General features: G+C 45.4%; 1 protein-coding gene across 1 annotated transcript; it reads left to right on the forward strand.

Annotated features, from left to right (window-relative positions):
- Positions 1-18805: 18805 nt before the first annotated feature.
- Positions 18806-20514, forward strand: LOC116142187. Its single transcript, XM_031427631.1, has 4 exons — positions 18806-19080; positions 19190-19450; positions 19916-20075; positions 20183-20514. Exons 1-4 carry the CDS (start codon positions 18853-18855, stop codon positions 20359-20361), a joined length of 828 nt encoding a protein of 275 aa, XP_031283491.1. The 5' UTR covers positions 18806-18852; the 3' UTR covers positions 20362-20514.
- The last annotated feature ends 1533 nt before the right edge of the window (positions 20515-22047 follow it).

A 22047-nucleotide genomic window follows, 5' to 3' on the forward strand; every position in this document is an offset into this window, starting at 1 on the left:
CCATTGACAACTTTAGATTTAACATTATTAGTGAAAAAGAAAAAAAAACAATAACTTATATGGATACTCCAATGGCCCACGTAAAATTATATTCTTTTCTTCTCTTGTGGAGCATTGGGAATACTTTAGAATCTTTGAGTTTCAATCCGAGGATTGTCACCCTCTCTCTCTCCAATCGGCACACATTGAATTGTTAGAGCAACTTTTTTTTTTTTTTAATATCAGGTGTTTGGATCAGTTTACATATATTAACTAATTTTAGAGTCTATTGCTATCTGTAAACCAAAAACCAGATAAATATAAAACAATGTTAATTAGTAGTTCTAAGGTTAACAAAAAACTCAAAGAAAGACAAATCTCTTAAACCGTTAACCAACGCTTAAAATATTGTTAAAACTTTAACTAGCGATTAAAGTTGAACTGAAAGTCACCCCATCCTACAATTATAGGCAGCCTCTTCAAGTATCCCAAAAGTGAAAATAAATGGTTGAAAGAGAGAAAGTAGCAGACAGCATCTCAATCTCTACAGCAAAGTCAGCAAGACGATACAGACAGCTGCGGTAATAAAATCACTGAAGATTTGCAAGAATCCAATAACAGTTAGTTAAGTTGTTTGTGAAAACCAATTTTCAAGAACCTTGAGGAAGTCAGAATGAGTATTATGTGTGCAATGTTATAACTGTTAAGCACGAATTGGAGTGCAGAGAGCCGCTAAATGCACAGCATGGGTATGCATGCTAATCAGCCCATGTGACGGCTGTTTTAGTGGTTAATATTGAGAGACAGAACAGGCCGCCATTAGCAATTGAAGAATATGCCAGTCATCGCACTTCTTGATATGGAAATGACATTTGATACCAACACTCGAATATTAACGACTTCTAAATAAATATCATTTTATAGGTAAAAAGTTATGTACATTCTTTGTTTAACAGATTAACAAATGTGACAACATAACTAAAGAGAGTAAAAGATAATGATCTTCCCTTCGTTTAAATTAAATTATATCAGAAACAACTTACGCCATTATCAAAGATATGATTATTTTGCTTTTAGATAAGAGTAGAAATGGCAATGAGCTACCTAGCAAGTAGAATCATAAAACCGGTGTTTGCATCACAATTATTCTAAGCTAAAATTCAATTCAATAGATCCTAATGTAATTATACAGGGCAGAAGTCATCCTCATGGATGCAAAAAGCAAATTAACCCCTTTGCTTTTGTGAACTTTTGTCTGCTTGGGTGCCCGCGAATCGGATGCCTTACCTTATTCTGACTGTGTAAGTTGTGTTTCTGACGGCTTTTAATCTCCTATTTCCCTTCCAAAGTGGGTTAAAGCTTCGTTGCTCATGACATGTACTTATTCTATAATAGAACTCGTAAGAGCCATCTATACCTGTGTTCTTCATTCCTCAAATTTAGTTCTCTATACAAGTCTTAAGTAAAACCTCTCTCCTTATTATGGCAACCAACCAACCTCCATCTCGTCCTTGGTTCCGTTTACCATCCATAGCCCGTCCAGTGGCACCCACTGCCCCACCCCCGAGCCCCCTGCTCCCAGCCACGGCCCCTTTGGCTCTACCTCATTTAGGCCATCAGTCAGCCTCAACCTCAAGAGCCTACGCACCTGGAGCCACCGACGACGGGTTGTCCTCAGTTCCTCCTCTCCAACTAGAAGAACCTCAGTGCCATCTTCTCCTGTCACTAAAACAACCCAAACTACCACTTCAGTTCCATCCTCTCCTATTAAAACCAAAGATTCTGCTTCCCTTCCAACTTCTCCTTCCCAAAAACCAGCCCATCTTCTACACTTCAATATCTCCTCCTTCTCCCCCGAAACCCTTATCTACATCTCCAGTCAGACAACTTCCAACTTCTCGGTCAAAACAGTTCCAACTCTCCTGTCAAAACAGTTCCAAACTTCCTCCAGTCAAACAGTCCAACTTCCCAGTCAAAACAGTCCCAACTATCACCCAGCACCTTCATCAATGGGACAACTACCACGACTCGTCTGCCCACCCCAACGCCATCTCCAAGAACCATAAAGCCTGGCGTTCAAACCCCACCCCTGTCTCCTAAGCAAAAGCCCACTGCTCCCCCACCTTCTCCTTTAATTCTACCACCTCCACAATGAAATCCAAACCCGAGCTTGAACCCAAAATCCCAGAGACTGAGCAAAAGGGCGTGCTGGTTCAGAAGACCATTGAAACTCCTAAGCCTCGGGTCAGTGGCCCCCAGAGGATTTGCACGAGAGTCACAGGCCCCACATTGCTCACCTCATCATGGGAAACGCGAAGAGCACAAAGACTTTGAAGCAAAGAAGAAAGGTGGTCATCACAAGAAATTCTCTTCAGATTCTGAGGAGGGTGGCATGAAAGTTATAAACATTGCAGGTGAGAACAAAGGTGCTTTCATGGAAGTAATCAAGTCCCCTGTGAAACATGGGTTTGATGGCAGCACCTCATCTCGTGGGCCGCATTGACCCTAAAACAGAGAAGGGTGGAAGCGTATGGCATAAACATGGCAGCAGCAGCAGTAGCGGTGAGGAAGAGAATTCCAAGAAGAAGACAAGAGTCACAAAGGAAAGGGAATGCATTCTCCTCCCATGGATGCATACATGAACAGTAACGTTCAAGGTGTTAACAACTCAATTTATTCAATTCTTCATGCTCTCATCATGACCCTGGGAGTGCACCTTTCGCTATCAAGAAAGCCATTGCCAAAGGATTCCATGTCAAGGATAGGACAGCAGCAATGGTCATCACAGCTAAAGATTAAAGAAAAGCTTAAATAAGATAATGTTTTACTACTTTTGTGGTTCAATTTTAGTCTATTTTCGCAATTATGTGATGTGAATGAATAAATTAATATGAGTGATTGAGTGAAGATAAAGCGAGCATGGGTTCTGATTTTCATGTTATATTCCACTTGATGTGGATGTAATTGAAGATTATCCCACACCCCTGTTTGGCTTGAGTGAGAGATTATATACGTGCGTTAAATGTAATAAAGTGGTCATTTATTTACTTCATTTGTAACCAAGCAATGCATTTGTATGACCGACTAGTAATTTACGTTTGTATAAGTCTTTAGATTTTCCTATTTATGATTCTGTTTCTAATCATACAAACAATGTTTAACAAGTATATTCATTGTAGACGTAAAATTACCTGAACGGAGGGGGGTCTGATCCTGAGGTCAAGGCCACTAGCGTGCTTCTGCACCTGCACACGTAGAGAAACACACAGTGAAGCGAACGGGAAACACCGGAGTGGTGTTCGCCGTAGGCACTCCGACGCTCAAGTCAGCAAGACTGAAAGGGGCTAATTTAGTGAGGGGTACGGAGAGATTACCGGAAGTCTAGTCGGAGACTGTGGACTACGGTGACCCAATGAAACTCTCGAGTGAAGAGTTTCGGTGTGAGGGTGTAATGTCGATGCCCCCTGTAAGAGGGCTAGCCTTGTTTATATAGTGATCGTCTAGTCTCCCAATCTTGGTAGAGGTAGGAGTCCTAGTACGATCTGATACAAACCCTAGAAGAATAGGATTTGTGGTAAGCTGTCTTACCCGTGTCCGTATAGGAAGGTGATTCTGATTAGAGTACTCGAGTAGGAAAGTGATCAGGAATAGGAAAGTATCCTGAGGGGGTTGGGCTTGGATTTGTCCATGGACCTAGGACATGGTCCGGTTTGAGAGGCTTGTGCCTGCTCAGTTTGGGCGTTTCGTTCCCATTTTAGACGAGAACTAGCTTGGCCTCCGTAGGACTGGGACTTGGTCCTTTTCCTATTTGGGCCCAGGACGATTTTTGGCCTAACAGTTTGTCCCCCACTCTTGAGTTGGGTATCTCAGTTAGAGAGTAGGTCTACTCAAGACGAGCTCGTTCTTTCCCCATGGGCGAGCAATCATTGGAGAAAGTGTAGACTGACGCGAGTGATTGGTTGGGTCTTGGTCGATATTCATTCCGAACAAGAGCATCGCCGCCACTGTTGTGCCTGATCGGTTCAGTGAGCCGAAGAGCCGAAAAGCTAGGTCGGGTCGTCTTCGTATGTTAGCACGATTATCGTAGAAACACCGCTGAGAACGGTTGTTCGTCCTTCTCGTCGGGCGAAACCCAAAAGTTTACCGAGATCTCTTTGTCGGCTGTAGGGACGACCAGATGGGAGAAATGGACCCATCGTTGCCGATCGGATGGGCGAATGGACGAGGCTTGATGGCTTCTGAAGGTTTTAACGAGCTACGCCGAGCTCATGCGTCCATCGTTAGCTCTCCGGGTCGGTCGAACGTGAGGCGTCCGAGAAGGCTCCTGGCTTGAGAAACTCGGTTGGTGCGAGAACGGTTGTTCGTCCTTCCCGGTCCGAAACCCAAAATGTTTACCAAGATCCCTTTGGTCGGGCTGTAGGGACGACCAGATGGGAGACAAATGTGACCCATCGTTCGCCGCGACTGGGCGAATGGACGAGGCTTGATGGCTTCCTGAAGGTTTTAACTCGGGCTACGCCGAGCTCATGCGCCATCGTTTCGAGCTCTCGGGTGCGTCGAACGTGACGCGCCCGCGTTCAGGTTCCTGGCTTGAGAAACTCGGTCGGTGGGATGGGGTCGATCGGCCATGTGCGCTGCTGGCTCAATATTGGTGTGTCAGGACGTAATGCTGATATGTTCCGTCTGAGTCGGTCGGGAGGTGTCGTTGACCGAGATGCGGAATCTAGACAGTTCACGAATTCCCAGGTGGTTAGATCGCTTGCCAGTGTATACGGTGAGAAATAATTCGTCGTTTCGGAGCGGGAAAAAGAAGAGACTTCTGACGAACTGATCAATCATAGCCTGCCACGTGTCCACTTTTCTTTACAAAATTGGGGAGCGGACTGTTCGTCTTCCATTTCAGTTTGGTTTTTCGCGTTTTTCTCCCAAAAATCCTTCCCCCTTTTCTCTGCGTTTTGGCCCAGTGTTCTTGAGCGAAAGTGATTCATCCAGTCTACAAGGTAATTTCTTCTTTTTGGCGTCGTTTTGTTGTTCTTTTAGGTAGTTTTTTTTTTTTGGTAAGATTTCTGGAAAGTAAAGCAAGAAGTTTCGAGTTTTGTGGGTTTAGACTGGGTTTCTAGGCGTTTGTGGTGTTAGAATACAAGGGAAATTTTTAGGTTTGAGTTTTCCGGTGAGTTTCTGGGGAAGAACTTGTCTAGGTGAAATTTCTGGGTTTTGGGTGTACATCTGGAAGACGAAGTCAAGTTTTGTGCGTGGTTTGGGGTCGGTCGGTAACGTCTGACCGAGTGGTCTAAAAGTGTACTAGGGGAACAGTCGCTTGGGGAGCAGTGAGTAGTGTTCAAGACAGCAGACTTGGATTGACGTTCAGGTGGATCGGTCGTCCGGGGCGAACGAGTCAGCGTCTTCGAGTCTGGCTGAGGTTTGTTCGGTTTGGATAGGGTCGAATCGTTGAGACTCGTTTGCGGTGAGCAAGCAGTTCACCCTTTCGGTCGGTCGGCTAGGTGGGGTGACTGGTGTTCCATTCGGTTAGAACAGGTCGACCGAGGCTGAAGTTCGGTTTGGTGTAGGAGTCAGTCGGTTGGAGGCGGGCTAGTGATCCGATATCGGTTGATACGTCCGAAAGTGTCGAGTCGCGAAGGGACTGGGGGACGATACGAGCGGGCCCCACTATGGTGGTAATGCTGAAGGGGATGTCCGGTCGGTGTGCCGAACGAGTTAGTGGGTCTTGCTCCAGGGCGAGTGGAGCTGGGCTGAGTGGAGCTGGGCCGAGTGGAGCGGGGCCAGTGGCGCGGGGCGGTTATGTAGGAGGGGGAATACGGAGCTGACAGACCCTCCACGTCCGGTAGTAGCTCTGAAGAGCGGCCGACCAACAGGGTAGTGGGATTGTAATAGGGACTATCCTCCCGTGCTGAGGGTAGTGGACGTGTGTGCGCCCCGTCCCGGTATCATATCCGTTTCGTAAGGGTTCGAAGCCCCACGGTCAGTACGAGCGTGTTTTGTATTGGGAGGTGACGGTTGGGTCCTGCGTATATGAGACAGTGGTTCCACATGGCGTTGAGGTTGCCTGTGCCTCGCTGTCCTGGGACGGTGCTGGAATCATTTCATTAATCGCCCCTCCCAGAGTGTATGGCCGAATGCCTTGGAGGACTGTTGATGGCTTTGGAGGATGCTGTGTGTTCGGCATCATTTGTGTTTGTGGTGCACGAGCTTGCTTGTACTTCGTCTTCTGAAGAAGAATGATTAAGGAGAGGGTCGTATATCTACTGAACTTTTGAGGCAGACCTAGGTCCTCATCTATAGTACCGACCTGCGGCCAGTGAACAAAAAACTGGGCAAACCCGTTATTTTTTTTGAAGGGTCAGGCGTCTTTGGGATAGGGGCATGGGGAGAATCCGATCTCGGTGGCGACCACCGGTGGAATTGTGTGTTGCTCTTTCGTGCTTTTGATTACTAAATCATTGATTATGTTTCTTCCGTTGCGAGCTCCGATGTTCATGCGTGGGCACGAGCGGGGACGGCTGGACGTAGCTACCAGAGGGTTGTTAGCCATCCCATTGGAGCAGAGGATGGGCGAGAGTGTGGTGCTAGCAGATCCAATCTGAGGAGCAGTATCTTGGGCGGTTTTTTGTTTAGAGGCTTTGCAGAGAGGTACTCCTTCCCTCCGTGAGCACCTTGGGGATGTGCTCTCCTGAGTCGTACTACAACATTCATTTTGGTGAGTCAGGGCTGACCCACTAACCGTTGGAGATTTGCCCTTCAGAGTCGTCATGAAGGAAACGTGACTGGCCCGAGCGGCGAGCGAATCCATCGCCAGGCGGTCGAGAGTAAGGGAAAAGTGGGCAGTCGTGTGATGGAGAATGAAGTCGAATGTATAGGTGAGGATTGTACTGGTGACGCCGCCAGTAGGCAGCCACCAGATGTCAAGCAGCCCTCGTCGGAGTCGGGTCGCTCCCAGGCTTGCGTTGTGGAATAGGATGGCCGGGGGACTGGGGAATCATTATCACGATTCCGGTCTACCTGCGTGCCTTACTCGACGAAATAATGAGTTGTAAGAATGTGCCGTACTCCTTCTTGTCCACCGCGGCCGAGGCGCTCTGAAACCAGATGGGTGCGGTTTTTGCTGCCTGCTGGGGCGGTATATCCTGCCGCTGTTCAGGTATGAGCGTGTTGGTTTACATTCTTTTGTGACTTCGTTCATGCCCGGTTTTGTTTGCAGTACTCACTAGTCAGTTCTCCATCTAGGAGGTCTTCGTGGCGCAAGAAAAGCGGTACAGATATACTCGCAAGGCAACGCGGTTTTGCGCACAAAGGAGGCAGCACCGCAAGGTGAGCAGGAGAGTCGCGCGCGCTCCGGGGTAGTGAGGCCGTAGGCGCGTCTTAAGACTTAGCTCGTAGTTAGCGAGACGACGTGAGGCTCGAATCCCCTACAGGTAGAGCAGTGATCTCTAATGCTGATGACGCTCATTATAAGCCCGTGGGCGAACTCATGTTGAGTTTTAAAGAAGGGCAGACGTCTCATGTGTTATCCGGGATAAGGACCTTTGCTCATAGCATGAGTTCTGGAGTAGGAATTGGTCCATCCGTGTCAGGGCCGAGGATCGAGGCGCCTGAGCTCAGTCAAGCCAGGCATTGGTGACTGTAGAGCGGTCCGCTCGCGGTGCCGAGCACCTAGTGTTGTATGGCAGGCCTACCGACTTGACGGAGCGAGAACTCGTGCCTATGATGCTTAGTGCCTTCCCCCCCCCCCTTTTTAGTATTTTTTTTTGGTGTTGTTATGGCCTGCGATTCCCTTGCTCGTCTATGGCTGTCTGTTGTCCGTTTCTCTGTATTTTCTAACTTTGGGCGTTTTGCCGCTTATAATATAACTTTTGACTGTTGGTGTCTCATGGTTCTTTGGCCTAATCACCTCTCTTATTTCTCTTGTATTTGTGCATGTTGTCTCGTTCGTGGCCTGATGGCCGAGACGCGTGGGTTTACCTGTTGGGTTGGTTGGTGTGCTGTCACGACTGTTTTAGGACTGTTCATCCAGTTTGGCCGTCGCGGTGTGTGTCCCCTGGGCTGGTTGACGTTTCTTATGTTGAATGAGGCCGTTTGCACAGCGTGTCGAGCTAGTCCTTGATGGTTTGTTCGAAACGACGACCGTTTATCGGGCTGGACCGATTGCAGGTGTCCAAACGGTCAATCGGGCGCGCACCAGCAAAAAGAGACAGGACCGATGCAGGGGAGACGGAGCGTTTCGAACGTCTCATCCGGGCATGGCGATGTTGAGGTGAAGCGTGTGCGAACGTTCATTACGCGGGCGAGCGCCGTTTGACGGTACCGAGACCCACACGCACTTGTGGACGTTCCTCGGCGATAATTGCGAGTTTGGAGGGTTCGAATAACGAGTTCCTCTGCAAGTGTCGATTTGAGTGGATCTGGTACGAACCTTATCAATTCCCTCGGGCGCGGCCGATTTGAAGGTTTTACGAAACGTTCATCTCGGGCTAGTGACACCAGGTGGAGTGGGCGGCCGTGCGGGTCAAACGCTTTGTTCAAGTGTTTTCATCCGGGGCTGCAACCGGCCGATTTGAAGGTTGTTTTTGCGATTGTAACCCGCTCACGTTCATCGGGGCGAGGCCCGATTTGAAAAAAAAAAAAAAAAAAAACTTGAACAGAAAAAAAAAACCAGGTGTTCGACTAACGTTTTAAAAATCGGTTTGAGGCCGATTTTAAAACAAGAAAAAAATAAAGGTGGTCTGCATCCAGAACTTTCATCGGATCGAAAGGCCGATTGTGAAGGTGTTCGACGTATCCAAGCAGATGTGGGGTGTCCAGAACGTCCAAGCGAGGCCGATTTTGAAGGTGGTGAAACGGTTCACTCGAGGACGCTGACCGTGATTTGAGGATTGTTGTGACGAACGTTCATTCGGGCGAGGCCGATTTGAATGTGAAACGTCGGTGATGGTGTTCGAACGTAAAGGGAGGCTTTGGTGTGCGAATGCAATCGGGCAAGGCCGATTTGAGGTGTGAGAACGTTCACGAGGCCGTTTGAGATTGGAGGTCGACGTATCGGGGAGGGATTTCGATGTTGAATCAGCAAGCGATGAAGGGTGAGACAGTTCATATCGGGCGAGGACGATGGTAGAAGGGGGCAGGTCGGGGGGAGCCGATTTGGAGGTGGATTCGATAACGTTCATCTCGGGCAGGCCCGTTTGAGGTGTACCGAAACGTTCATCATCGGGCGAGGTGGGGGTCGAGTCCCCGATTTGAAGGTGTACGAACGTTCATCGGGCGAGGCCGATTTGAAGGTGTAAAGACGTTCATCGGCGAGGGGCCGATTTGAAGGTGTTCGAAACGTTCATCGGGAGGAAGGCGATTTGAGAGTGTCGAACGTTCATCGGGCCGAGGCCGATTTGCAGAGGGGTGTTCGAAGTGTCCATGGGCAAGGCCGATTTGAAGGTGTGAGAACGTTCATCGGGCGAGGCCTTGATTTGAAGGTTTGTATAAACGTTCATCGGGCGAGGCCGATTTGAAGGTGTACGAACGACAACTTGTGCGATAGCAACGCATAGGTAGAGTACGCCGATTTGAAGGTGTACGAACGTTCATCGGGCGAGAGTTGCCGATTCGAAGGGTTATGAACGTTCATCGGGCGAGGACGATTTGAAGGTGTAAGCAATTCGTCGACCGGGTCGATTGGAGATGAAAAGTTCTGAATAATACTTCATTAAATGTTTGGCCGTGAAGCCGATGTCTAAGAGGAGATGGATAAGCCTTCATCCTTAAAAGAAAACAAAACCAAAAAAATATCAGGAGTTCACCTAGAGGTTAGCGTTTGAGGTGAACGGCATTCCAACTGTTGTGGATGTCTTTGCCCTCGGGGTGCTGGAGTTGTAGCGCCTTTCCCGCTTCTTTGATTATCTTGTAGGGGCTTCCACGGTGGGTCGAGTTTGCCAGAGTAATCTTTTGGTATTTTGGAAGACTTTACGAAGGACCCAGTCGCCTATGCCGAAAGTGCGGATCCTCACGCTGCGGTTGTAATGACGGGCGCTGTTGCTGGTAGGCTGCGTTGCGGATACTTGCTTGTTTCGTAGTTCGTCCCAGTGTCAAGGTTTGGCAAAGGTTTTGGCTATTTGATTCCATCGTCCGCCCATGGAGCCTAGTGGACGAACTGATATTTCGGCTGGGATACTGCTTCTGAACCATATTCAGGGAGAACGGTGTTTCGCCAGTTTATGACGAGCGTTTCGGTAGACCAGAGACTCCGGTAGCTCGTCCGCCCATGCGCCTCTTAGCTTTCTGTAATCGTTTCTTCAGTGTCTGCATGATTGTTTTTGTTTGAGCAGACTCGGCCTGGCCGTTAGATTGGGGTTGCGGGGTGTCGAGAAGTTAACTTTATTCCCCATGTGTCACAGAAATCCTAAAGCCCGAACTAATGAACTGGGACCCTTGTCGGTTACAATCTCTTTCGGTATTCCGAACCGGCAGATCACGTTTTTCCAGATGAAAGCTCGACTTCTCGGTCTCTGACTTGGGCCAATGCCTCAGCTTCGATCCCTTAGTGAAGTAATCTGTTACTGCCAACATGAAGACCCGTTGCCCTGGTGCAGTAGGTAGCTTTCCCACGATGTCCATTCCCCACTTCATGAATGGCCATGGTGTCAGAATGGAGTGGAGCCGTTCTGGTGGGAGGTGTGAGACTGGGCAAACCTTTGACGTTATCGCATCTTTCGCATACAGCGATCGAATCGGCACGGATAGTCGGCCAGTAGTAACCCGCGGTGATCACCGGTGAGCAAGACTGCGTCCCCCTGCGTGGTTACCGCATTCGCTTCATGGAGTTCGGAAGGACATTTTGGGCCTCTTCTGGGCTTATGCATTTGAGGTAGGGACCCGAAAACGACTTTCTGAGAGTTGACCGTCATGTAGGGGAATCTAGCGGCTTTTGCTTTCAATCGGCGCGCTTCGTTCTTCTCATCTGGAGCTCATCGTCTTCCAGGTACTTCACTATCGGATCCATCCACGTTGGTTTGCTCAATGCCCATGGCTTCTCTGGCAGATTTTTCGGGTGGTGGTTCTTTCCAGTTAGCTGGCCACTGCAGTGAATAGGAGGGGGCGGATGACTCAGAGGAACATGGATGAGTGACAACAAGGTTGGCGAGGGCGTCGGCATGGTTGTTCTCAGCTCTGGGGATCTGTACTATTGAGAACTCTTCGAATTCGGCCGCAACTGTTTGACCATGCTTAGATAGGATGTCATTTTAGAGTCACGTGCTTGGTACGTACCTTATAGTTGATTGACACGAGTGAGAGTCTGACTTCACTTCTAGTCTCGTTGGCGCCGATCTCTCTGGCCAAGGTGAGTCCAGCTAAGAGGGCTTCGTATTCGGCCTCATTATTCGTGCACTGAACCCACAACGGACTGCTCGCTGAATGATGTCTCCCTCTGGTGTGATCAGTACTATTCCGAGTCCGCTTCCTTGACATTACTTGATCCGTCTACTAGGAGGGTCCACTTTGAAGGTGGTGCGCGTTCATGCATAGTAATCTTTTTCGGCCTGGGCGGTTTCCCTTGGTGTGAAGTCGGCAATGAAATCTGCTAGTGCTTGGGACTTGACGGCGGTGCGGGGTTGGTATGATACGTCGTACTCGCTGAGTTCTATGTCCATTGCATGAGTCGGCCTGACGCTCTGGTTTGTGCAATATTTTCTGAGCGGGAGGAGGTGATCACAACTATAGGATGGCATTGGAAGTACGGTCTGAGCTTCCTGGAGCATGGATGAGAGAAAGGGCGAGCTTTTCGTTGACTGTAACGAGTTTCTGCGTGAGGAGTGACTTGCTAATGTAGTAAACGGTGACTGCTTCGTTTCTTCTCTCGGACTAGTACGGCTGATATGGCTGTCTCTGAGACCGCTAGGTAACGAGAGTTTCTCTCGTTCATGGGTTTGGACAGCAGCGGGGGTGTAGTCAGATATCTTCAGCTGTTGTAGGGCTTCTTCGCATGAGGGGGTCCAGTCGAACTGTTGGATTTTTTGAGGGCGTGGAAGAAGAGGGTGGCACTTGTCGGCGGACCGGAGATGAAGCGGCTCAGGGCGGCCACTCGTCCTGCAAGACGCTGGACGTTCTCTGACGCAAGTTGGGGATGTATGTGAGAACTGCCCTGATCTGGTCGGGGTTTGCTTCATTCCTCGCTGAGTAACCATATAACTAAGAATTTACCTGACGACACGCCGAATGAGCACTTTTCTGGGTTTAGTTTCATGTTGTACTTCCGGAGAATGGCGAATCCTGGCTAAGGTGGTCAAGGTGTTGTGTTCAGCAATCAGGGATTTGACGAGCATGTCGTCGATGTAAACTTCCATGGTCTTCCCTAATGTGGTCGGAGAACATTTTGTTGACCAGACGTTGGTAGGTGCTCCGGCGTTTTTTTTCAGTCGAACGGCATTACTTTATAACAGTAGTTCCCTCTCTGTGATAAAGCTGTCTTCTCCTGTCGTCCGCGTGCATTAGAATCTGATTGTACCCCGAGAAGGCATCCATGAAACTCAGGAGTTCGTGCCTGCGGTCGCGTCTACCATCATGTCAATATGTGGAGCGGGAAAGAATCTTTGGGGCAGCTTTGTTAAGTCTGTGAAGTCGATGCAGAACTCTCCACTTCCGTTTTTCTTCTTTACGACTAGACGTTTGCCAGCCATTCGGGGTAGTGGACTTCTCTGATCATGCCGTTGTTTAGGAGTTTTTCGATCTCTTCATTGATGATCTGGTTCGTTCAGCTGCGAATTTTCCTCCTTTCTGCTTGACCGGGGTGACCTGGATCTACTTTGAGCTGGTGGCCATCGCGTCCAGGTTGATCCGGTCTGTCGGCATGGACCAGGCGAAACAGTCTTCATTCTTTTTTAGAAACGATCAGTTCTCTCTTGTCTCGGGGTCGAGGCGGAGCCTATGTTTGTTTTTCTCTCTGGGTCATCGGATGTATCTGTACCTCATCCAGCTCTTCCATTGTCGGTTGATCGGCTCGGTTCGGAGGGTCGGATGAGACTGTATGCTATGAGGAATGTCCCTTGCCTTTGAAGGCTTCTTGTAGCAATCCCTAGAAGCTTAGGGTCGCCTTGATCTCCTGCTCCCCCACTTGGTTGGGAACCTGATCGTCTGGTGGAAGGTCGAAGGTACTGCCCGCATTTCATGAATCGGGACGGCCCAAAATGACGTTGTAGGGGGATGGGCAGTCGATCACCAGGAAGACTGTTTGTTTGTTCACCCCGCCGCATAGATAGGAAGGGATTTCCCGATTGTATACTTCTGTTCCGAACTGAATCCAACCAGCAGTGTCGGTCGTCTGTTGATATTTGCTTCTTCCGTCCCATAGCTTTTACTGCTTCGAGGAATAGGATATTCGCTGACGAACCCCCATCCACGACACACCCTTTCACTAAGATGTTGGCTATTTGCAGGGAGAGGACTAAGGCGTCGTGGTGAGGGGCAACCAGGGTGGATCGGCTCGTCATCCTCGAACTGAATCACTTGATGGGAGCATGACCTAGAGACCGGATGAACAGAATGGATTCATGGTGGTGGTTCTAGCATACCGTTTGGCTGATGAGTAACTTACCCCACTGATTTCTGATCCTCCGGAGATGATCGCGCAAAACCCTTAGGTGTCGGTTCTCGCGGAGGGGGCGATGTTGTTTGGAGCTTTTGCTGGTCTGATGGTTTTTTTCCTTTGTCGGTAAGTAGGTCACGGAGGGTCCTTTCTTTAGGAGCGCGGCAACCCTCGAGCCGCAAGGCGATGCAATCCGTGGTGTTATGCCCATGGTCATTGTGGAACTCGCACCACTTGGTTGTGTCTCTCCTTGCCTCAGGATTAAGCTTCCCAGGCCCTGACAGCGGATCCCTACCTTTCATTATCGTCACGACCTGGGTTGGTTCGATGCTGGTATTATACTTGGTATTTGGAATTGATTCGAATCCGATTGTCTGTTATTGTTTCTTGAGGGTTGGCGGTCGTATGGTCTCCTGGCTCTGCTCATGTTCCTTGAGGGGGTTGGTACGGTGCTCTGTCGGTCTAGGTTCCGGTTCCTGTCCGCCGCCTAGGTTCGTATCTGGAATGGGCGGCTGTTTATCCATCCTCTCCCACCTTTTGGATCACGGCTCGGGCCAGAGCATCTTCCATGGTAGTACAGCCTAGCTTTGTGAGCTCCTTGTATAGTTCCCGTCTGGAAGGAGGCCTTTCCTGAAAGCGTCCACAGCAAGTCTCGGGGTTTACAGGAATGATAAGATTTTTCTCCTTGTTGAATTACACGGTACTCTCTCAAGTGTTCCCCTCTCCGTGGTATATTGGTACAAGTCGCGACCAGCTTCTCTAGTCTTCTTGCTGCTGGCGAACATGTTCCACAAAAGTGTCAATAAACCGCTGTGCGAAACGAATCGTGGATCCGTTCGGGAGAATTCGTATACCATTGGAGCGCGGGACCAGACAAACTGGAACGAGAGCTTTTGCACATACAGGCTTCTCTAAGAGGCCGGGTTGTATTGAACAGTGAACATCGCTGTTTGTACGAGGCTATGTGGTCGTCGGGTCGGTGGTACGTCGTATGGTTTCATGTTGGGATATTGAATTTTTGGGGCATGTCAGCCAGGGCGATCTCGTCGCAAAGGTGAGTCCGCGTACAATTCGGTGCTGCTTTTTTTGGTTGGGATGTGCATTCCTGGGATACGCCTCATTACTGCCTCGACGTCGGCCAGTCTTTTGGCCAATAATGTTCTGCGGGGGAAGGAAATGCTATCGGGTCATCCTGTCTTACGTCTGGTACGTCTCCTCGGCTCATCCCCTGGGGGGTAGACTGACCGATCAGTCCGTCGTGCGTTCCTTGGTAGCATATGGTGTCGTTCATCCCTTCTGGCTGGATGACTCCCTTGTCACTGTTCTGTTGTTCTTCCTACATGGATGGTCAGGGGAGTTGTTGGTAGTTGTTCGGGGTCTTTCGCGGATGGGTGAATTCAACGAGCTTGGTGTTGGTTTGGTTTGGCCGTTCACCCCGGAGGATGAGCTAGGCAGGAGGGGGTTTGTTTTGGGTGACTGGAGGGAGTGGCATGGTGGAGATGGGATGTCCTTAGGATTCTCTATGGTAGATCGTTTTGATCATGAGGCTGGGATGGTCAACTGGACCGCGCGCCGTTGTGTCTTATACTCGTTAGTCAGAACTGAGTATCGACCGCCATGCGTCAAGGCGGACGCCCTTTGCCAGAATCACGGGTTGGTGCTCTGGTGTGGAGAGGGGTTGCATGGAGGGGATAATGTGCGGAATCGGTTGGAGGGGTGCTGGCGGGGAGAAACTCGAGTTCATAGAATTGACTTACTTTCTCTTTCAGCGACTGGTTCTCGACCCGGATGGATGCGTTTTCGGCTTCCAGCGCGGCCACCTGTCTACTTTGTTGCATGGAAGCGGTCAAGCCCCAGTCTGGCCTCGATGCCTGAGTTACCGTCCTCTGGAGTTGTAGCCATGGAATATTCCTCCACGTAGCAGGGTTCGTCACGCCGAATAATGCTAGAGGCCCCACGGTGGCGCTAAACTGTAGACGTAAAAATCTACCTGAACGGAGGGGGGGTCGATCCCGTGAGGTCAAGGCCACTAGCGATCTGGATGCACCTGCACACGTAGAGAACACACACGTGAAGCGAACGGGAAACACCGGAGTGGTGTTCGCACGTAGGCACTCCGCCGCTCAAGTCAGCAAGACTGAAAGGGGCTAATTAGTGAGGGGTAAGGAACGAGAGATTACCGGAGTACTAGTCGGAACTGTGATACGGTGACCCAATGAAACTCTCGAGTGAAGTAGTTTGGGTTGAGGGTGTAATGTCGATGCCCCCTGTAAGAGGGCTAGCCTCTGTTTATATAGTGATCGTCTAGTCTCCCAATCTTGGTAGAGGTAGGAGTCCTAGTACACTCTGATACAACCCCTAGAAGAATTAGGATTTGTGGTAAGCTGTCTTACCCGTTTCCGTATAGGAAGGTGATTCTGATTAGAGTTATCTCCGAGTAGGAAAGTGGACAGGAATAGAAAGTATCCTGAGGGGGTTGTGGGCTTTGATTTGTCCATGGACCTAGGACATGGTCCAGGTTGAGAGGCTTGTGCCTGCTCAGTTGGGACCGTTGCGTTCCTCAGGTTAGACGAGAATGATGGCTTGGGCCTCCGTAGGACTAGACTTGGTCCTTTTTCCTATTTGGGCCAAGGACGATTTTTGGCCCTAACAGTCTCACCTGTATTTCTTTTATTCTAAATCATGATCAAGATAAATTTGAAAATAATAAATTTAGGTGTGTAATTGACCTGGTGCCATTTTGTCTCACACCTAACTTCTTGTTTCATTATCATATTATCATGCTCTGATATAGCTTTATAACTTCATGTTATGAGAGTAATAAGTAACCGCACCTGCTGTGTATAAGATGAACGTGAAACGTGAAAGTTATTGGAAAAATATGAATCCTAGGGTTGTAACTGCGGTTTCTAGAAGTTTTCGTTCCTGTATAGTGTATATTCAGAAACTGCACGATAACACTCTTACTCTGCCCAATTACTTATTTGGGTGGGAACAAGTCATTAACTGTATAAGAAATCTTAAAAATTAAAATGTGTATGATAGACATATGATAAGAAGTCTGCAAACTTAATATTTTCATTACTTTAAGGCTGTGGGCAGATAACTCCTGTTGCCAATCTTTGATTCCAGACATTCTTTTGTTTGATTTGACAATAATATAAGATTACGAGAATGTTTCCTTCCTAATAGTGAATATTGTTGGTGATTTTCGGGGTTATCAAATTACCTAGTCTAGAAGTGTTAATCTTTTTTTACCAGGGTTATCTTTTTTTTAAAAAAACCAAATTTGCCCTTAAATAAAAGCCATTTCAGACTAAATTGCCCTCAAATGTCTACCAAATAACAATGACCCAAACCCCCCATATTTGAGAATTTAGCTAAAACACCACAGCCACAAAAGTTTGAAAGTTAAAAAAATACCCCCAGCTACTGTAGGCCATCGGCAATAGTCGTACGACCGACACGATCTGACTGTTTTCGACCATATCAAAGGTTGAAAACATCTAGATTGCCGTGGATTTGGCCGAAAAGAGCCATAACAGGTCTGGCTGTTTGTGACCGTTTCTGGTCAGATCCATGATATACTAGTTGTTTTTGGCCTTCAATCTATTTTGAAACAGCCAGATTGGTGCGGATTTGGTAGTTTTCAACCAAATCCATGACAATCTAGTTGTTTTTTACCTTCAATCTGGTCGAAAATAGCCAAAACGGCACCCAACAAGCCAAATCTCTCTTATCGTGTGACGTTTTGGTGACTGCCGCCAGCAGCTAACAGTGGCAGTCGACGGTGGCGTTGGGTGGTTGGAGATATTTTGTTGAAATTTAAACTTTGTTGTTGGGTGTTTTAGCTAAATTCTCAAATATAAGGGGTTAAAAGAATTTATTTAAATAGTAATAATAATAATAATAATATTATTATTATTATTATTTTAAAAAGGAAAGAAGATTCAGAAAAAGCTGCTATCAATAATATTTTATTATTTCCAACCAAACTTCTTAATTATTTATACTCACTAATCTAATCAAATATATTGATATAACACTCCCATAATCTTTAGTAATCTATCTCACTGGTAATCTTGTATTTTCAGTAATAAAATATTCCTCGAATCAAATACACCTTAAATGCATCCTAACATGTAATGTCGTCTCCAATGAGTATAGATATGATCATAATTTTTATTTATTTACATCCTATATATATATATAATTTTAATGAAAATTCCTACATAAGTTTCATGCAAAAATTTATAGGGGCCCTTTATACTATCAAGTAAATAAAAAAAAAAAAAAAAAAAAAGAAATCACAATCAAAGTGGAGCCTGGAAGGTAGGGGTGTTCAAAAGAACCGGTTAGAAGAAATTGGTGGGTACCCTGGGTTTGGTTCCAGTTCCTACCCAGAACCAATCGTCTGGGTAAGTTTTGGTTCTAAATTTTTAGAACCGTTACTGTGTGGTTACGGTTTTGGTTCCTATAGTTGGGATCCAGAACCAGAATCAGGAACCGAGACTAATATAAAATAAAATTAAATATTAGGGGGGTTAATAAAAACTTTTGTAGAAAAAATAATTTAAATACAGCAATATTATATTTCATAACATTTAAAGTAAGTTAGTTTGACTTTTGAGAATCTACCTTTACAAAGTAATGGAGTTTGTAATTTTGAATTTATAATTTGTAATTTTATTTTTGTTAACAAGTGCCAGGTTGGGGGATGGGTATTTATAAGTTTTTAAAAGTTTTTTTGCCATTTTAAAAACTATTGGAGGCTCATTGTAATTTTATAGGGTACCCTAAACTAGAACCGGAATCATTGTTATAGATTTTGGTTCTGAGTACCTAGAAACAGAACCATCAATTCTGATTTTAGTTCTAAATTTCAAGGAACCATCGGTTCGATTTCTTAAAAAAGTATAGAATACCCTAAACCGAATACCCTACTGGAAGGTGCTGAAATCACTTTGGTCGCGTTATGAAAATTAATTATTAAACTGATTATACCAGAAACCTTTCATTTCATTGGCACAAAAGTCAGAGAACCACTTCTATCTGTCTAGGCCCGCATCTGGTTGTTTCAGAGACATTAAAACTTTAACTCTGTGTCTAAACAGCCCAACTTTTCAGAGCGTTCCAGATTTTCCCACGTGGTTAAACGTCTATGGTAAGAAGCCCATTTTACATCCGAAGCAAATACAGCAAATTATTTCCAAGTCCGAGCAATCTCCTCTGGGCATCTCACTTCCTTATCCATTCTGTTATCGTCTCACTCACACACACACACAAAGAGCATGGCCGCCACACTTAGCCTCCTTAGACTTCCTATTCTTTCTCAGAAACAACACCATTCCTACTCCGATCCCCGATCTAAACTTCCAGTTATCGCCAATGCTACTAAACTAAACATTCCAAAAGGCTCCACTCACCTACCAACACCCTTCAATAAGACCATCCATCATTTAAAATCAGTTGCTCCTCCCCTTACAACTGTCGCATTGCCTTTCTTTTTAGATACCAAGGCAAGTACAAACGATAATTTTGAAATTATTATTCTTCTACCTTTTTCTTTTTTCTTTTAAAAAAATGAATTATTTACTCTGTGGGGTTATTTTTGTTTTGGCACGTCAGGATGCACTTGCTGTTGGTGGGGAGTTTGGGATTTTGGAAGGCAGGACTTTTGCACTCATACACCCCATTGTTATGGGTAGTTTGTTTTTCTACACTCTCTGGGCAGGGTATTTGGGTTGGCAATGGAGGCGGGTTCGGACTGTCCAGAATGAGATCAATGAGCTCAAGAAGCAAGTGAAGCCTACCCCAGTTACTCCTGATGGAAAACCCGTTGAAGTAGCACCATCACCTGTTGAAATTAAAATTCAGCAACTCACTGAGGTTCGCTTATTCTCACTATTATTGTTTCAAAAGTTCCTTATAAGAAACATGTTGTGAAAGAGAATGTAATATGAAACAAATAATTGAATCAAGTTAGTTGGTGAATAATTTAAGTAGAAAATTCATTGTTTAGAAGTAATCATTTTGAAATTTGAAGCTGAACAATATGTATGTGCTCAACTATAATTAGTTCAAGTAGCAGTTGAGGATTCCAAACTGCTTGCTTTGTTACATATGTAAGTGCACATAAATCTATCAGATTGACATAGTGATTCCCATGTACAGGAAGTAATGTGACAATTGTTATTTTCTTTTCAATTGAAAGGAAGTGATGTTGGCCGAGTCATTCTGTATATATTACGTAACAGATGTTTTCATAAAATTGATGCTTGTGCTCCATAATCTGATCATGAGATTTTGAGTTCAGTAAATGATCTGAACACATTGGTATTTGAAATAATTCAGGAGAGGAAGGAGTTAGTGAAAGGGTCTTACAGGGATAGACACTTCAATGCAGGATCTATACTGTTAGGTTTTGGAGTTTTCGAGGCTATTGCTGGAGGAGTTAACACATGGTTTAGAACAGGAAAACTATTCCCAGGGCCCCATTTGTTTGCAGGAGCAGGTAGAATTCAAGTTCCTAATTCTTTTTAGCACTTGTATTTTGCAAAATGGACTGTAGAATTTGCAGTTCAGAGTGTGGATCTTACTGGTTTGATATTTGTACAACAGGCATAACAGTTCTATGGGCGGCAGCAGCAGCTCTAGTACCTGCAATGCAGAAAGGGAGTGAGACTGCAAGAAATCTTCACATTGCTTTGAATGCAATAAACGTTCTCCTATTTATATGGCAAATTCCCACTGGAATTGATATAGTCTTTAAAGTGTTTGAATTCACTCAATGGCCTTGAATTTGATTTACCTATGTTGTAAAAAATGATAGTTTCTTTTGTCGCTATAGTATACTAGTTTATCTTTTCTAAATCTGTGGTAACCATTGCTTCAAAGAGTTAAATACCATATGAGTTTCAATTTTCACATATTGCCTCTTTCATTTTATTGAACATTAGAAATGGAACAATATCACTTGCCTTTTGCTTTCCCTAGCAGATATTAGTTTTTTGTTTCTGGAATGGTTATCAATTACTTAAATCACTCTGCCCAAACAAATGAGCTTCATTGCTAGAGCCCTAATAATCATTTGACTATAAATTGGTAAGTAAAAGTTCAATATTAATAATTTTCTTTTGATACCCATAAATTCTTAGGTGTTCTTTGAGTTTTGAATCGACGATAATTTTGACACTGTACAATCTTGATAATCAAGCAACTTATAAAATATAATGTCCCAAGTAGATGGATCCAAATAATTTAAACATTTGATCTCTTTATTCAATTAGGGATTCATATATTCAACTAGGGATGACAAATCCTTTAGTTACTATGGTTAGCTATACCTAGAGAGTCTTGTGTTCGAGTTGCATGAGAGATACCTACTACATTTGTGCAATTACCTTAATCTATTAGGTTTGTAGAACTTTTCGTGGCTTTGATGATTGGACATGCTTAAATATGGGTTTAGATACTTCAAATACCTTAAAAAAATATATATATCCAAACTTTGAGAATTCCATATATAAATTAATTAAATACCAATAATGGAAAACTATAAAATTTAGGTTTATACAATCTAACACACTCTGCGGTGTTAGATTGTATAATCAATTTTCAGCCTTCAAAGTCTCCGACTAATCTCCATCCAATCTTTGATCAGTGATAAAATATCAGCAGTTACCACCAATGCTTGCATATAATAAAGTAGCAGAGTGCTGAGGCACAAGTTGATTAGAATTTAAACCATTTGATATTTTTTTAATTGCTTAAAGAGGCTTAACAAGAACGACTTGCTTTTGAATGGACATAGAAACATTGTATTTTTACCATTGACAACTTTAGATTTAACATATATTAGTGAAAAAGAAAAAAAAACAAATAACTTATATGGATACTCCAATGGCCCACGTAAAATTATATTCTTTTCTTCTCTTGTGTAGCAGTTGGGAATACTTTAGAATCTTTGGAGTTTCAATCCGAGGATTGTCACCTCTCCTCTCTCTCTCCAATCAGACGTCCTTCTTACAGACATTGAATTGTTAGAGCATTACATTTTTTTTTTTTTTTTTTTTAATATTCAGGTTGTCTGAACCAGTTTACGCATACTTCAATTAATCTTCTGAGTTTATTGATCACTTTATAAAAAAATAAGTCACAAAACAATATTATTATGACAGGTAATCATAAAATTTAAACTTAAAAATTTAAAGAAAAGAGCAAATCTCCTTAAGCACCGGCCACAAGCTGGAAATTGTTAGAGCATTTAACTAGCAATTAAAGTTGAAACTTGAAAGTCACCCCATCCGTACGATTATAGGCAGCCTCTTCAAGTATCCCAAAAGTGAAAATAAATGGTTGAAAGAGAGAAAGTAGCAGACAGCATCTCAATCTCTGCAAGCAAAGTCAGCAAGACGATACAGACAGCTGCGGTAATAAAATCACCTGAAGATTTGCAAGAATCCAATAACAGTTAGTTAAGTTGT

This window comes from Pistacia vera, unplaced genomic scaffold (genome assembly GCF_008641045.1).
Source record: "Pistacia vera cultivar Batoury unplaced genomic scaffold, PisVer_v2 Contig405, whole genome shotgun sequence".
NCBI lineage: Eukaryota > Viridiplantae > Streptophyta > Magnoliopsida > Sapindales > Anacardiaceae > Pistacia > Pistacia vera.